We start from the raw sequence: 17,862 nt of genomic DNA, 5'->3' as shown, positions 1-17,862 counted from the left end.
GCCTGTAGGGAAAAGGTTAGGTACAATGATGCAGGCCTGTAGGGAAAAGGTTAGGTACAATGATGCATGCCTGTAGCCCTAGTTCTCTGGGTCAGGGTACTGGTAGAGCCAGGTGGATCTCTGAAGTTCATTGATTAGCCAGTCTAGCTCAGTCAGAGCGCTTCCGGTTCAATGAAAGGCCCTGGCTCAAAAGATAAAGGTGGACAGGAATAGAGGAAGACATGTTACATTGATCTCTGGCCTCCACACACAGAAGCGCCTGCAGAATATGCACACATGTATGCACACACACACACACACACACAGAGGAAGGGAGGGAGGGACAGAGAGAATCAATGAATGCAAGTGCTGGATTGAGGTGTAGCTCAGCAATGGTGCCCTTGCCCACCATAACTGGGACCCTGTGTCACATCCCCAGCACCACAAAGACACAAAAGACGAATAATAATATAACGGTTAAGAGAAAAGGCTGTTGAAGAGATGCCTTAGGAGATCTGTCACTTCTGTGCTAAGCCTAGTGACTGGGCCTTCAAGGGAACACATTGGACATATGCCATTCAGAGATGTCCTGGATAACAAATAAACCTGCCTGGTTCAAATTTGGTGAGGAAAGGAGTGCTTGAACATTTCCTGGGACCAAGGGGGACCACCTGGGAGAGATAACCAGCTGGAGACTGAGGGCACAGGAGTGATTTTGAGTAGAGTAGGTGATGAAGAGCCACCATCACTGAGCATGCCCAGAGAAAAGGACAGGGCAGTCCTATCTTCTGGCTTTGGACTTGAATGGGAGAGAAACTGGCCAGCAACTCAGGACAATGGAGAAAGAGAAAAGAAGTTCCCCTGATTCCAGTCAGGAGCATGGTGAGAGGTCAGAGTTGGATTTGTGGTCAAGGGCTGGACAGTGCATGTTTTTGCAGGGGGTGGATGGGGGGTCTTTGAAGTGTTTGTGTGAGTATAAGAGTTATGGACTCTGCAGAAAAGATGAATGCAATTCAAGGGGCTTTGGAAAGCAAAAATAATCAAATACCTGAGGAGGTCCTATGAATTGTATTTCCCAGAGTATGGGCTTTTTATGCTTAGATTAAAATAGGAAAGAGTAGCAAGCTGTCTGCTTGATTCTATATTTATTTCTGAATTGGAGGAAGATTTAGATGTAGGAGCATTTAGACAAGAAAATGCTTACTTAGCCGGCATTCCGAGACTCACACTTGGAAAGAGAGACTCATCAGAATGAGAGAGAGAGAGAGAGAGAGAGAGAGAGAGAGAGAGAGAGAGAGAGAGAGAGCACATTTAAAGAGAAGTACCCAGAAAAATTACTGACAATACCACAACCTTTAGTTGTGTGTTGGGAACTGAACACCTAAGCAAGAGCAGTCAGCACCCATGAATATCTCCCTAGCTGTAAGTTGACAAATTTGTCTGATTTATCTGTTGTTTGTGGTTAAAATGACTTTCACATGCATTTCATTTTCCTAAAATTGTGACTTTTCTTCAGACCTCAGCATAGCAAACAACTGGGGTGGGGCAGGGGGAGATGTATTTTCCTTAGGAGGTGGAACATAGTTAAGGTTTCACTGTTTGGGGAGAATTAGGGTCCATCTAGGATGATGCTAATACAGTCTAAGGGCCTGGGGATTAAATTCGTTTTCTCTGCCAGGCAAAATCTGAAGCATAACAGGTGGCAGCAGAGAAATCTCAGATGCCACAGTCAAAATCAGCAACTGAAGGAAGGTGTTTATTAGGGGTGAGGAAACACATACATTGTTGATTGAGGTTTTCCGTCCCACTAAGTCCCACATCTGTTTAGTCCCAAAGAAATCACACAGAGGTCTACATTAATTATAAACTGATTGGCCTATTAGCTCAGGTGTCTTATTAACTCTTATAACTTATATTAGCCCATAATACTTGATTGTGTTAGCCACGTGGCTTGGCCATCACATCTTGCTTGCTCTGTGTCTGGCTTCATCTAAACTTCCCTCTTCCCAGAATTCTCATTGTCCCACCTCTACTTCCTGCCTGGCCGCCCTGCCTATATTTCCTGCCCAGCTACTGGCCAATTAGCGTTTATTTAAAATACAAGTGACAGGGTACAGACCATTGTCCCACAGCAATACATGCCACAAATATACAGAGAAAAAGACCTGCAAAGTAGGGGGAAGCAAAAAACCCTCTTCTCCGGGGCTGGGAGTTTAAAAACCTTTGAAGGATCAGTCTGAAGACAGGGTAGTTGACAGTCCCCAACTGTTGTGTGACAGGTTCTTGATGACCAGTCCATCATCAGGGGGCCTGCTGGCAGGGACCTGACAGCTTTTGTCTCAGGCCCAGGAGGTTAACTGCCACCACCTTCATTGCCTAGCCACAGCCCTGCTTCCTGTCTGTCTGCCTAAGGGGTGGGGGGGTTTGCAGGGGCGGTGTCTAACTCCTAGGCTCTCAGTAACTGTTATTTTGGGCAAAGGTACAAAGTGATTTTTTTCTTTTTCTACTCGAGTATGAAAAGCATTTATTCCTATTAGAAAGATGGAGAAAGCATGTGAGACATTAATTTTTTTGCTTCTCCTGCCTTGAGAACATGCTTGTTCAGCCCATGATAATGTTGCTTAGATGTGAAGAAAAAAGAAAAAGCGGAGGCTGAAAATCTCTGTATGAGATGCTAACACTGAAGATAGCATGTGGGTTTAATTGTTGCTTCTGCTTCTGCTTCCGAGACCTATATAATTTCTTCCCTGACTAGAGAACATTACTAAAATGCCACAGCCCTCAGGTGAAAATGATGTACAAGCTTCAGATAATCAGCCTTCACACAGTGCCTTTGCTTTCCCCACACATGGCCTTGTGACAGCAAAACAACTGCCAGGGGAGGCGGGGCGGGCTGAGGACCTGCTTCCCACAGGGGACTCGCATTGTCTGGGGGACCCAGAAAGAGACATAAGGAGGCAAGTGAGAGGGTGTGACCATACACCTCTCCTGTCTCCCCGCCCCGCCCCATCCATGGTAACACAAGTCCACTCAAGAAGCAAACATTCCAGATGAAGCCTTGCACAGCCTTACAGAAGCCTGTGTCCTATTCCTGGCAGTGTTCTGAAATTTCTCCCCAGCCTAATGATGCAGGGAGGTCACCCTGTAGTCCCTTGAGTCTGAGGCTGAGCTCAGGGTGCTAGGAGTGAGATTCTGAGATTATGGCTACCACGGACAATCACTTCATGTTTCTAGTTATCCTTACTGTCTGCAGTTAGCTACTCGCCCTAGCAGCCCATCACCAAAGGAAGGTGAGCTAGGTACTTTTAGAGGCTTGGGAATCCTCAGGCAAGGTGCAGGTTCTACCATTCACCCCTCCTTTTGCAAGGCCCCTCCTTGCTCTGTTCTCACCGGGCCGTTTATGCAGGGTGAAGCGAAGCGGTAGGGTTGCTGGGAGCCATTAGTGCCCTTGCTCTGCCAGGCTCTGGCTTGCTTCTTATCGGCAGATCCACTAGAGTGGCTGAGGGCTAGACAAATGGACAGAGTGAACAATGGCTGCCCCTGTGTCAAAACTCCAGACTGACAAGATGATCCTTGTGTTTGAGCTTTCCTGATGCGTTGTCTCAACCTCCTGTAACTACAAGATCCGACTGACCCCTTCCCTTTGTTCTTGCCGGTCCACAGAATGATTTAGCTCAGGGCTGTAGGAGGGGTGTGTGCTGCGTGAGGCTGGATACCACCGGAGAGAAGTGAAGCAAGCCAGTTTTGACAAATCACCTCCCAAATGATTTAAGATACAGCCTATTCCACTTACTGTAGTCTGTGCCAAATGTTTCATAGACTCCGGTAATTAAAACTTACAGAGTGGTTCCCTAGGGTGACACAAATGCCTGAAGTTTAAAGTTTTATTTCACCCGGCCCCAATGTTTTAGAACTACAGCTACATAAATCAGCACGAGTACTTTGTGAGCGACAGGCTGATCTCTTGGGAAGTCACGCTGTTTGTGTTAGCTACTTTGATGTTGCTGTAATAAAATACTATAGCCAAAAGCAGCTTAAGGAAGAGTTTATTTAGGCTTACAGTTCCAGGGGGATAAGAGTCCGTAATGGCATGAGGACATGGCAGCAAGTGGCAGACATGGTGGCCCGAGTTCCATCATTCGGGGAGAGACACAAAGAAGAGAGAACAAACTGGAAACTGAGTGAGGTAGCATAACTCAAGTGACAAACGTCTTCCACCAAGTCCACACCTCCTAAATCTCCCAATAGGACAGCAAACTGGAGACCAAGTGCTCAAACACCTGACTCTATGGTGGCCATTCCTCATTCAAACTACCACTCTCTTAAGTAAGAAATTCAAGTAATTCATGCCATGGAATTTGAGAAGAGTCCTCATGTGCTAGAGTAGATGGACAAGGTACCACGGTAGAGTAGAGGTGGTACTTAACCTCTATCATGTGATAAAACTCTTCTGGGGAGATGCAACACCCACATCTACTCATTGTAGGTAGGAAACCCATAACCACCCAAAGTACAGATACCACCAAGTCTAGCTTGGTGAGCCAATGAGTTTTATGAGGGATACTTACACGAGTATGGGTGAGGAGTTACTTCCAGGAGCAGAATGACTCAAAGACAGCTGCATCACCAAGGCCTACCCCAGCATGAGTGACAGCTCACAAAAGCTAGGAACCCTGGAACACACTGCATAGCCTGCAGGCAGCTCAGCAGGTTGGAGAGTAAGTACCCTTGCTGTGACTGGTCTAGACCTCTTCCAGACAGCTCAGGTCGTTCTGCGTCTTCCAGGGAGCTCATCTATTTCAGTCTCTCCAGCTTGGCTCTCTAGGGTCTGAGGGTGACTCCCAGCTTTTATTGTTTACTCTGGCAGGAAGGGGGGGTCTAATGAATCTAGTTAGTTTCAGGGACTTCCTGGAGCAGTTTTGAGTTGTCTACCTTCCTGTTGAAGGAGCTTCCTTGCTTGTTTCAATCCGGGAGGAGGAAACTGTTTCATGAGGCCCGCCCTCAAGGGAAGGGAAAGTGGGAGTCTGGAAAGAGGAAGAGCCAAGTCCAGATTGGAGGATGGAAGAGGATGGGTAGGAACTTTGAGGACCATGTTTGTTTGTGGCAAGCTGGACTTCCTGTGCTAAACTGAGACTCTTCAAGATGCTTTGCATCTACTGTCTACGTCATCATGCTGTTATGGAGCCCGTGTGTGTGTGTGTGTGTGTGTGTGTGTGTGTGTGTGTGTGTGTGTGTGTGTGTGTGTGTGAGTGAGTTGGGACATGAGGCTCATCAGGAGTGAGAATGATCCTTGATATAAGCCAGAGTCTAGAGTGTGTAAGCCTGGACTATTTTTTTTATCTCCTCTAAGTTTCTCATGGTTCTGCTCACAGTGTTTGATCTGAAATCTCTCCTCCTAATCTTACCTTGTTTAGAACAATCACTCCTTCTTCTCACAGAGCATTCTTGTGGAAACTTTATATACCTATTGAAGGTGGCACAGGAGAGGGTGGATTAATGACAGTTCGGAAATAACTTTCTTTTCAAAAGTATATTTCTTGTTTCATGGGTGCAAGAAAGGTTGGGATAAAATAAGCCAGATGTAATGAACTTTCAAATTAAGGTTAAAGTTAAATGAGTTTCATTTCTAACAACAGTTTAATTCGTTAAAGAGAACGCTGTTTTCCTCAGATTTATTCAGCACTTACAGAGGTTTGCTTGAACTACACGTTACCGCAGGCAGGCAGAGAAGCTTAAACAGACACGAGCACTCGTCCACTGAGGACCACAAGGAAAGGCCCTGTCCTAGGCTCACTGACGGGTGCCCTTTTGCCACCTGTTCTCATTTAGTCCATCTGTGTGTTCCCATCTCTCTCAGGATGTCTATCAGATAGCTTCTATTCTATAGCCCCTTTAGAAGCCCTGTTTCCAAAGAGTTACGTTCGGAAGTGTCAGGGGTTAGAGCTTCAAATTATAAGGTGTTCAAAATTCAGTCTATAAGTGTCATATCTGATTATTATTCATATATGTGCCCATGTCTGTCCATGTGTATCTTTTTCATCTATCAGTCAAATTCCATTATCACCATCTATCAATTAACTACTTATCACTGTCGACTATGTATCTAGGGATACATAAACAATCATGTGTATGTGCTCACATACATACCTATTGTTAGTATCCAGGCACACCTTGGCCCTGCCCCTTGGGAACCTGGCATAGTGTGTCACCCTTCTTCTGCCCATGGCAAGCAGTTCCCTGACTATGCAGATGCGAAGGTCCCTTTAAGAGACAAGCCCCTCCTACTCCTGCTCTCTTCCCACTGTTCTCTGAAGAGGCAAGCTGCTCTCTCTCTCTCTCTCTTTTTCTTTATCCCTCCTTCCTTCCCTCCCTTCCTCTCCCTCCGCACCCCCCGCCCTCCCCATTCCTTTTATCTCAATAAACACCACACTCAAACTCTGTCTGCATGACATGTTTGTCTCCTTCCTGCTTTGAGACCTCTGGCTCTTGCTGCCAGGGCCCACCTTGTGCTGTTTTATAACACCCATAACTTTGGATGATAGGCACACATGTAGAGTTACTGACATAAGTAAAAAGCAAGTTAGTATTTTGTCACAGAAATTCCTAGAAGGAATTTCACCAAATCCCTTTAAGCCCTTTGCATTTGGAGGTGAGGACTTAAGCCATAGGAGGCTTTCACACAAATGCAGTGGAAACTTTAAAATGAATTTAAAACTCTATATGTGTTTCCAGAACTGGTTTAGACTGAGCACAGATACTTCCCAACTGTCCAAGACTCCCAGATGGAGAAAGGGAATCCTGATCCTCCCAAAGACTCTGGAACCCCAAGCTCTGGAAAGAAGCAAGGCTGTGTGCTTGTGGCTGGGAGGAGATTCAAGTTCCTGGTTGGCTCAGCGCTGTCCGCCATTCCCTGGGCTCCTCTTGCTTTGAAGAGCTCTCAGCTCCCTCCCACAGAGCCCTGGTTGAGAAACACTTCTTATTTACTCTCGTGTTCAGGGTTGACAGAAACAAAGGTTAACTCCATAATGCACTGACATCATGAGATTCCATAACACATAGAACATTCTGTTATGATCTTGGCCTGGGGACTATCTTCGTCTTTTTTTTAGCTTTATTATTATTGTGTGAGCACTGTGTGTATTTGTGTGTGAGGGGGTCAGAGGACAACTTGGTGGAGTTGGTTCTCTCCTTTCACCTTTATGTGGGTCCTGAGAATTGAACTCGGGTCATTGGGTTTGTACATCAAGTGTTTTACCCATTGAGCCATCTTAGCTATGTGCACTTAGTTCATTCTTGGTTTTAGGTTTATAAACAATAGACATTTACTGTTCACAATTCTGGAAGGCTGGAAGTCCAATGTGAAGGTACCAGCACCCTAGATGTCTGGCAGGGGCTCTGAGCCTCACAGCCTGACTTTGCTGCTGTGTATTCATACTGTATGGGCAGGCAGTGCACTGGGTACTTCTTCTCTTGGGTGCTACTCCCATTCATGAGGACAGAGCACTTGTGACTAAAAGGGGGACATGAACATTGAGAACGTGACTCGTAAGTGACTGGAACTCCAGCAGTGAGCCACGTAGAAGAGACCCTTGTCTTATGGCTTAAGGAGACAGGGAGAGAGGAGGCCAGGGGAGGACTGATTAGCTTAGTGTCATGCTAACCTTTCCTGGGGAATTCTGGAAAGGTCTGTCACCATCCAATGGTCAAGGACAACTGTCATGTTTCAGCACGTAGAGTTTAGTTGAGAAGTATGTTCTGTACGTAACTAAGAACTGTAGAGCTAGGAGACCCTAACTTAAACATCACTATTGGGTCTGTTTGCTACTGTAAAGGTGCATCAAGCCTAATGAGTGGAGGGAATTCTCTTTGAGGCACCAGGGGTTAGAAAAAGGATGCCCTGGTGTTACCTGATTGAGTCTATTTAATGCAGTGGCTTAGTACCTGTCTGGATACAATTTTCAGCTGCGTTTGTTATTTGCAAGTTATTATATTGGCCCTAATGTTGATTTTAAGGGGGCATCATCAGTCTTGGGGGACATGATTTTTGTTCTATAGTGTGCTCTGAAACAAGTCACAGCTGTACCCTGGGCAAATAGGGGCAGTGCCGGAGATGCTTTCTGTTAGCTGTCAATCACATCGTAGAGTACTTCCTATGAAACAGCAGGAGATGGCAGAAAGCTTGACGGTGTGGGGTGTCCTCTCGAGAAAGGAGAAAGAACCCAGTGTGTGTACAGGCATATACAGATAGGTGATATCACTACTGCTAGTGTGACTTCAAAAGTGAGGAGTGCACAAATCAGAGCCCAAGACCCTGTGGTCCCTGAAGCGTGACTCAGAATTGGAGAAAAACTCACACATTCAAAGAAATGACATTCACAGAAGTGAATTAGATTGCTTTTTGCCTTGAGGATGCCTTCATACGGAATTCCGTGCCGTGCTTGTTGGCACTCACTTGGCAAAGGTCTGTATTTGTGTTTCCCTTTAATAGTGAAATGAAGGTTTCTAACTGGCTTTCTGGCATGAGCATCTTCATGGCAGAAGGGTGGAGATAAGGAGCCTCTTTTGGGGGGCGAGGGTTCCAATCCATCAGGGGAGTTTTCTTAAGAAAGAGAAATGCCCAGGAGTGAAGGAGACCCCTGGACAGTGAGCGCTTCCTCCTGGACCCTGGATTACACAAACCTCACCCAAACCCCTGTTTTCACAGAGATCCTTCATTAAGTGGAGAAGAAAAGTGAAAGCGGCTGCTTTCTGACTCAGGCAGGAAAGAGCAGCCAATGACCTTGCAGGTGTAATGAGAGGAAAGGGGGAGGTCCGTGTTCCAATGATGCGGTGGTAGGGGACGCAGGAGAAGGGGAAGCTGTATCAGGCTTTTTCTTCTGGGTCACCAGCCAGCTCCCAAATCATGACAGAGGCTTGTTATTAGTTATGAATGTTTGGTCATATGTTAGCTCTTATTTTATTCTGTTTCTCTTTATCTGTGTTTCATCTCAGGGTTCTTTACCTTTCTCTCTGTATGTCTTACTTCGTATTTGTTGTCTGATGGCTGCCTGGCTGGCCCCAGGTGCCTCCCTCTCTTTCTCCCTTATTCTCTTCTCTCCTTGTCTTCTCGTTTGTCTCGAGCCTAGATTTCTCTTCCTATTTATTCTCTTCACTTGCCAGCCCCACCTATCATTCTTCTGGGTAGCTATTGGCTGAACTGCTTTTTATTTAGACCAGTCAGGTGCCTTAGGCAGGCAACGAGAAACAGCAATAAACAAATCTAAAGCATCTTTGCCCTGTTCAAATAACCTTCCACAACAGGAAGGGAACAAAGGAAAGGGGAAGGGGTGTTTGTCTTGGAGGAACAAAGAACTGCCTCTGGATAGAGGGAAGACTTGGCCCTTAGGCAAATGGTGGCCTAATAAAGGTATGGGGGGGGGGGAGCCTTGTGGTAGAATGAGGTGTTAAATTTTTATTGGGCATGTTAATTAGGTGAACCAAAGGCAGCTTTTGATAGCCTCAGGAGGAGGAAGTGGCCAATTAAGGGAACAGAACTTGGTGCCTAGCTTTAAAAATGGAATCTAATGGTTTTTAGCAAGGCAGAGGTAATGGGGGAAAGGGCAAGGCCTGCCAGACAAGGTTGAGTGGGCTCCTGTCCCTTCTAGGGGAGCTGGTTTAAAGGATAAAGAGTCAGGGAGCTAATGGAAGTGTTGGAATGTGGGCGGGAGCAGAGGTGATTGGTGTTTTAACTACAGGGAAATACGTCTGGAGCCTGCTAATCACACTTTCCCACCCTGGCTTCTTCTGAAACTACCTATGCTCACCTGAAACAGGTAACCCCTCCGCCTACATAGTTTTAAGGTGTAGTCCTAATGTTTGTTATTGTATTTGTTGGCAACTGCACTTTCAGTTGCTTAAAAGAATAATTTCTCTTTCTGCCACTCCAAGGAGCTGGTTTAGGATGTGTTTCCTGTCAGCGAGGTGGGGGGGGGGGGCAATCTGACCTAGGTTAGATAGAGTAGCAGAGCGCTGAGGGGGAGCACCCCCTGTTCCCCGTCTGTATACCAGAGAGCCATTATCAGCTTTTAGCTCCCCAGTGTCAGTGTCAGTGTCACTACCTCTGAGCCAGCCAGCATCTTGAACAGTCTCTAGGCAGGCTTCCCAGACAGAAGGGATGGCAATATAACAATCTCGGCCTCCTTTTCAGCCAAGCTCAGAGACAGCCCTGGGTGTCTGTATCGTGAAGGGGTAAGACGGTGCTTCCCAGGGCCTTCTACCTGTTTGTCCTCACTCTCCAAATCCCAAGCATCTGCCCAGGGGCTTGAATGGAAAAGCGTTGCCTATTGGACCTTTCCAAGGGCACCTGATGGGCTTTTAAAGGAGTTAAATGATAGACACAGGTTCGGTCCTCGGGCTTACCGTTGGGAGTCAAGAGCAGAGAGGAGAGAGGCGGTGAGAACAAGACCCTCATCCCCCCCCCCCCCCCCCACTCCAGGCTACTGAAACTGCACCCGGAAGGGAAGATGTGGTTGGCTCTTCTTTTTGTCTCGCTGCAGAAGCACGCGGCTGCTCCCAGTATCCTTCACTGCCACGTTTGTCAGGTCTCTGCTCTGTTTATCATGGAGTCTTTCTTTTGGGATCATGACTCACGGATAAGTAGGGTAGAAGATGTGCGGGAGAGAAGGAGCATTCGTTCACGTTTGCTGTCTCCAGACTAACACAGTGTTTACTGCCTGGAGTGCTGTAAGGATGCCAGGCAGCTGCTTCCAGTCCTGGTGGTCTCCGCTGTGTATTGCTGTGGAGCTATGGGGAGGGTAGCTGGGTCCTCTCGGCTTAGCGGAAACTACATTGTCTTATTTCCTTAGTTTCATGTTCTTATCATTATCTTCTTGTCTCCCTCTGTTCTGTTTATTCTGGTGGCTGCAATGTCAATTTGCAGTGATCCAAGGAGACTTCATCTTAGTTTCCTTAAAAAGAAACAGCTTTTATTGTATTTCTAAGTTGGTAAGTCGGCTGGTCGCAGGAACCCTGAGACGTAAATGCTGATAACTACAGCTTTTAAACATCCAAATGGCTATCATTTGAGTTATTTTTTTTTAAATATTGTCAAAATACATTTAAGGTGCATATAGTTAACAATATTACAATTAAATATTGTATATTTGGGTTTTATGCAAATTATATATTACATAAGCAAATAGTCATCAACAGTAGTTTAAGTATATGATTATGATTACATAGGATTATATTAGGTAATGGCATAATTATCTTACAATACTCCATGATATTAACACAAAGAAAAAAATAACATATAACTCAATTTTCAGAGTGTATCTTCAGTACAAAAAACACAGGAAACCCAAACATGCTTGAAAATACAGTCTCCTGCTGTTCTTCATCTCTTATCTGCTTATACCAGACCACCTAGCATATTTTCCATCTTTTTAGATGATACACATAAGCAAAGAATAAGATGACATACAAACATCAAACTTGTCTATTTGGGTAAGAAAATGAAATAAGTACAAAAAGATAGCGAATGGGGAGAAATACATAAAATTTTAAGAAATATATGTTATTTCTAAGTTAATCTTATAGTACTCTGTCTTTTATAGAATAAAATTTTTCTATATCTATGCCCCTTATTAATCTTCTAATGGGTAGATTTTACTTATGTTGTTATTGGCTACAGGGTTCACTAGATCAAACTTCAGATTCTTTCAGGTACCTTTAACTTTAGATCCAAATAACTAACATTCCTGGCACACAAATGCAATCTCAACAGGGAAAAATAATAAAAAATAATAATAAAACTTGGAAATATTTTGTATAAAAATCAATTATTCACTACAATAGACTATGAATGATTTGTCAAGAATTTATGAGGTATTATTGTGATTAACACCCTTACAATATCCCTAATGTAGCAAATATGTAACCTTCATCATTTTATTCATCTTTCCTTCAGATTTATCATGTTTAAAAGTAAAATATGAGCACATTTGTATCTTGACTAGTGATTTGTGATAATGCAACACTAATCAAAAGTTGGTTACTTATCATGATGAAATTAAATTGTAAAATATAAAATATAAAATGACATGTTTTAATCACTAAATTGTAGTTATTATTAAACTTTAATATTGGGTTTGTAAAATCACAATTGATAAGAACAATGATAAGTTATACAGTGAATTACATGCAAGAGGCAACAGGTATGCTGGTGGTCCTTCTTGCATGAGACACTTCACAGTAATCATACATGAGCTGCAATGACCGTGTTCTTCCCAGATACACATTCTAACAATCTCCCAAAGGAAATATTTAAAATAATCCCAAACAACAACAGCAAAGGTATTTGGGGAATCCTGGAAGTACGGCCTACTTTAGGAATACGCACAGGTGAGGTGTGGGCGTCGCCTGAGGATCTTCCCGCCCTGTGCAGTTGCTGTAGTCCATGTCCCTGCTGTGTGTCCGCACTGGATGTACATCTGCATTGCTACACCACAGATGCTCAAGACAGATGTGCTGGCAGTTCGGTCCTGACACTGATGTCACTGCGCACAGGTCTAGGTGATGAGGCTGATGCCAAATCTCAGAGGTGCTGACACAGTGTCTTCTCCCCCTCCCCGCTTCCGTCTTCACACTGACTGCATGCCCGGCATTCGGTACAGTTCACACACTCGCAAAGACAGTTTGTCTGACGTCATATATGTTCTCGCCTAGTGGGAATGGAAGGAAATGGTGCCTACACGTTGTGAGGTCTAGACAGCTGCTGACCCAGTGGTTAAGACCTAGAGACTTTTGGCCCCACCCTCTTGCGTGCCTCCGGGAGCAATTGGGGTAACTGAGAATGGACTGATGAATTCTGCACTTGCCTTTTCCCGTGTGCGCAGGGTGGAGATGTCTGCCCAGAGGTTGGCTCCTAACAGAACATCCCTGCAGTCAGCTTCGAATTCTGACTACAGCTGGGAGTATGAGTATTACGAGATCGGACCAGTTTCCTTTGAAGGACTGAAGGCTCATAAATGTAAGTCTTGTGCTGCCCGCTGGGGGCGCTGTCTTATGTTCCTGTTAACCTGTGAAATCCCTAATAACCTATCTTCTTACAGAATGGCCTTCTAGCTCTAAATACCAAGGACCCCTTCCACAAAAGCTGATTGTTCTGGAATGGTATGATATGGGGGCATTGGCAATTCTGATTTTCAAGGAATCTGAAACAACTCCCCCTTGGTGGAAGAGTGTGGATTTGTGTTTTAGCCTTAGGAACATCTTTTAAAAAGAATACATTCACTATTCAAAAAAAAAAAAAAAAAAACTACCCGCTCAAATCCTCAGTGTTTGAAGAGCAACAACAAAAATGTGTATAGAAATAGAATCTAGGGGGCTCGAGAGATGGCTCACTGGTTAAGAGCACCAGCTGCTCTTCCAGAGGTCCTGAGTTCAATTCCCGGCAACCATATGGTGGCTCACAACCATCTGTAATGAGATCTGGCGCCCTCTTCTGGCGTGTGGGCATACATGCAGGCAGACTGTTGTATCCGTAATAAATAAATCTTTAAAAAAAGAAAATAGAATCTACAATGATTGCATAAAGACTCTTCTTTTGTAATAGACAGTAGTATCATTTACAAACCTATTAGAATGATGAAGAGATGGCTCAGCAGTTAGATCACTGGCTGCTCTTCAGACAGACCCAGGTTTTATTCCCAACACCCACGGGGCTGCTCACAGCCATCTGTAACTCCAGTTTGAAGGGATACAGTGCTCTCTTCTGGCCTTCATGAGCACTGTACAAAGATGGCACACATATACTTACAGGCTAAGCACTAAAGCACATAAAATAAAAATAAATCAATATTAAACAACATTTAAAAAATCCCATTGGACTGCTGGATTCCTGAAGAGCGGTGTTCACAGAGACAGACGAGAGCAGCCTCCCCGCATATACTGTGGAGATGTAGGCATCAGTTGCATTTCAGGGAATTGGCGTGGTTAGTGATCTGCCACAAAGCAATGCAGTCCTATAAGAGGGCACTGGCAACCATTCAGGGTCATGCTGTAACTGTCCCTATGACGTGCAGTTGTTTTGAAATGTATACATAAATCCTATAAACATTTTAAACTCATTGTCTGTCTATCTATCTATCTATCTATCTATCTATCTATCTATCTATCTATCTATCGTGTGTGTGTGTGTGTGTGTGTGTTTCCTTCAGAGGCCACAGTTCTCCTGCAGCTAGAGATACAGGTAGTTGTGAGTCACCCGATCTGGGTTCTGGGAAATGAACTTGGATCTGATACAAGGACAGAACGTGCTCTTAACTGCTGAGCCCCTTCTCCAGCTCTCCATCTTAAGCTCTAAATTGATCCAGACCAAATGGCACATTGGGAAATGTGAAAGATCAGAATCATAGGCATGATCTTTTCCCTCCGTCCCTCCCTCCCTTCCCTGTGGGCAGCAGCGATCCTAGTACCCACCAGCAGCACCCATTCCCTCTTTCGCTGCAAGGAGGGATCTCTACTTTTCTTCCTTAAGCAAAGCCACTGGCTAAACCATGTGTCTTTCACACTTGCAGTAATAATGAAGTGCTTTTCTTGTTCCTCTGTTGACATCTGCTCGTATTTATGGGGATGAAGAGGAAGCGCATGAAGCTCTTAGGACATGCAGTCGTTAATCATATGAATAAGGGGCTTGTGGTCTGAGTATGAAATCACCCTCCTAAAATCGCTAGTCCTTTAATCTGTTGTTTTTAATAGGATAACTTTTAGGAAAGAACACTTGTCTGTTGTGAATTTTGGTGGAAATCGGAAAGACTGGCGGAGTGCCATGTTCCCTGTCATGTGAGCCTTTCCATCAGCGCTATGCCCGTCTGGTCCTGTCTCTTTTCCTTGGTCTAAGGGGCTCCACAGGTAGCCCTGCTGCTCTAATTTCTATTGGCACGTTTCCAGAGACAACCAGTGCAGCTCTGTTTTGAGCATTTCTTTTTTTGTTGTAGAAATGATTATTGTTTGAAAAAAAGAATTTCCTTTAAAAACCAAGGCAAAGCTGTGGCACATTGCATATTATTAATGATAATTCTTTTGTTTAAACACTACCGTTGTGAAAATACAAAAATGTTCAGGCATTCGCTGCGCCAATGGGAAAACTCTGACCAAAGGAAAGGGCTCTTGGTACAGGAACCTGACAATATTTGAAGCTGAGAGGGAACGGAACATAAACAGCTGTGCCTGTCTCCTTGATATTCAGGAAACCCACAGAAATGTGACCATCTGTACATTCTTCCATTTTATTAGTTTTATTTATTTTACGTGTATTAGTGTTTTGTCTGCATGTATGTCTGTACACCATGTGTGCCTAATGCCTGCAGAGCCCAGAAGAGGGCACCAGGTTGTCTGGGACTGGGGTTACAGACAATCGTGAGTCATCATATGGATGCTCAGAATCGAAACCTTGTCCTCAGCAAGGACAGCATGTGCTCTGAACTGCTCGGCCATCTATCTGACTCCTGGACTTCCATTTAAAAGAAGCAGTAACCCTTAATGAGATGCTGTTTTACTGGGTGACATAGAAAGCTGGTCTGGCAAATAGAATGACAACAGACCATTTCCAGAGGAAGTGTATATTGTGGGCAAGAGTGGCCATTTTGGTCAACTCCCTTTACGTGGACCACATTTGGCAAGAGCAGGTGCATCCTCAGATGACCTTCTTCAGCCTACAAAGAGCATGGTTGCTGCTCAGTGTGGAAATCATTCATTTGTGATTGCAGCATATTTCCTGAGCACCTATTGTGAATGGAATCATGGTATGCACTGGAGAGACAGCAGTGAGCTGAACATCCAAACACCCCTCCTCTCACAGCTTGGCTTCTGTTATGCCATGGAAGGCTTTGGTGAAGGGGAGAGATCTGAGGGAGAGATCTGAAGGAACTGTGAGATTGAGCTGTGTCTGAGGGAAGAACAAGCCAGAAAATGTTCCATGGCCAGAACGAACTGGAACATGCAAGGAAAAAGGAGGTCATCCCAGTGCCAGGGGAGTAAAATTCCATACAGAGTGGCAGAAGCCAAGTGTAAAGGAGAAGAGGACGGGGTGGGGGTGGAGCACAGAGATCCGGCTAAGACTATTGGCTTTTCTCTAAGGAGTCAGATAAGGCTTTGAAACAGAGGAAAAGCCTCTGCCTTAGGTTCTACTGGGGTTACTGTGCCTAAGGTTGAAGTGAGCAAGCTTAGAAGCAAGGACCACAGCCATTGATGTGCCAAGGTGCAGGCTAAAGTAAGCTGGCAAGAAGTGCATGCATTTCACATGTTTAGAAATGCGGGGTCCCTCCAGATTTGTCAGTGCTTGACATGGTTTAAGAGATCAGGTAAGCTGGGCGGTGGTGGCGCACGCCTTTAATCCCAGCACTTGGGAGGCAGAGGCTGGTGGATCTCTGTGAGTTCGAGGCCAACCTGGTCTAAAAGAGCTAGTTCCAGGACAGGAACCAAAAAAAGCTACGGAGAAACCCTGTCTTGAAAAGAGAGAGAGAGAGAGAGGTAAGGTTGCTTAGAAGTTTTGTGACCAGAGAGAGTAATTGGCAGAATGGAATTGCCATTAACTTGGATGAGGAAGTAAGGGAGAGACGGGTGTCAGAGAAGAACGCTGGCGCTAAGTTTTGTACCTGTAAAATTAAGACACTTACCAGACATCCAGGAAGATGGGGGGGGGGGATGATGAAGAAGGCATAAATCTGAAAGTTGTTGGCGTTTAAATGCCTTTCAAGGCCAAGCGGTTGGTGAGAAGGTGTGATTAGGAAATGGGGGGGGGGTGTTCTGGGATTGAACCCCAGGATACAGCTAACATCAGAAGGTGGACATCTGTGTAACTTAGTGTCTGTTAAGTTGTCACATGCTGGAGTCACTTGAGAAGATGAGACACTCAGGCATCAGATTTGGCCCTTGTACACGTCTGAAGGCATTTTCTTGATTAGGGATTGATGTGGGAGGGGCCAGGTTGCTGTGGGTGGTTCCACCCCCTCCAGGTGGTTGTGAGTTGTAGAAGAAAGCTGGCTGAGCAAGCCCAAGTCAGTAAGGAATGTTTCTCCTCCGTGGCTTCTGCCTCAGTTTCTATCCAGGTTTTGACCTTGAATTCCTGCCTAGACGCCTCTGGCTGGACTGTGAGGTGAGACAAGCTCTTCCTTCCCCAGGGTGGTTTTGGTCAGTGTTTATCCTGGGGTGGGGAGTCAGGGAGGAAGCTAGCACAGCAGTTGGTGCCAGGGAAATGGAGTACTGTGGCTTTGTACCTGACTATGGAGGAGGAATTTGGAGCTTTGGGCTGAGTGCTCAGAGCTCAGTGAGCTCTTGTGAGAACCAGGAAGGCAACGCTGCTCACAGCGCAGATGACACAAGTCTGGACTGTGAGGTTTCAGAGGGAAGTACAGACTCTATTGCGCTGTTTGTGAGATATATCTCAGGACTAGAGAAGCGGAACCTTTGTTTTCTTGGGGAAATGGATGAAGGTGAGCTGGAGCTGAGAACTCAGCTGTAATTGAAACTGGCTTCTTCGAGGTAAAATCTGGTCCAGAGGGCCCTAGGCCAAGTTCCAAGTTGGCAGCTGAACTTGATAATCTGTAAGTCTCCCACATGGTACTGGTTTTAAAGGCATGAAGGAATCAAGAAAAAGGCCTGAGGAGCTCAGGAGAGGCCATGGATGGAGGTGCTGTGGAAACCCCAGGAGTGATGCGGTCATGGAAACTCACACTTGGCAGCGTGAGGCAGTTTGAGTCCTGAGGAGAGCCGAGGAGAGGCCACTGGTGAAGGTGTGGCCTCAGAAGCAGTGGCCACTCCAGGGTTTTAGGGATACCGGGTACCGTGATGTGGATGCCCAGTACTGTGGGGTGGATGCCCAGTACCGTGGGGTGGATGCCC

At 45.3% G+C, this 17,862-nt stretch overlaps 1 protein-coding gene across 7 annotated transcripts in view; it reads left to right on the top strand.

The window, feature by feature from the left end:
- Positions 1 to 17,862, top strand: part of Mrap2 (melanocortin 2 receptor accessory protein 2) — a 33,758-nt gene that overhangs the window by 3,745 nt on the left and 12,151 nt on the right. For all 7 annotated transcript variants that reach the window (XM_026779248.1, XM_026779251.1, XM_005347538.2 and 4 more), the window contains one exon: positions 12,855 to 12,988. In XM_026779248.1, coding sequence (XP_026635049.1) covers positions 12,855 to 12,988 — 134 coding nt within the window. The remainder of the gene's footprint in view (positions 1 to 12,854; positions 12,989 to 17,862) is intronic.

Source organism: Microtus ochrogaster, chromosome 5, assembly GCF_000317375.1.
Source record: "Microtus ochrogaster isolate Prairie Vole_2 chromosome 5, MicOch1.0, whole genome shotgun sequence".
NCBI lineage: Eukaryota > Metazoa > Chordata > Mammalia > Rodentia > Cricetidae > Microtus > Microtus ochrogaster.
Note: the sequence above shows the minus strand (reverse complement) of the source record. Positions and strands in the feature narration are given on the sequence as shown.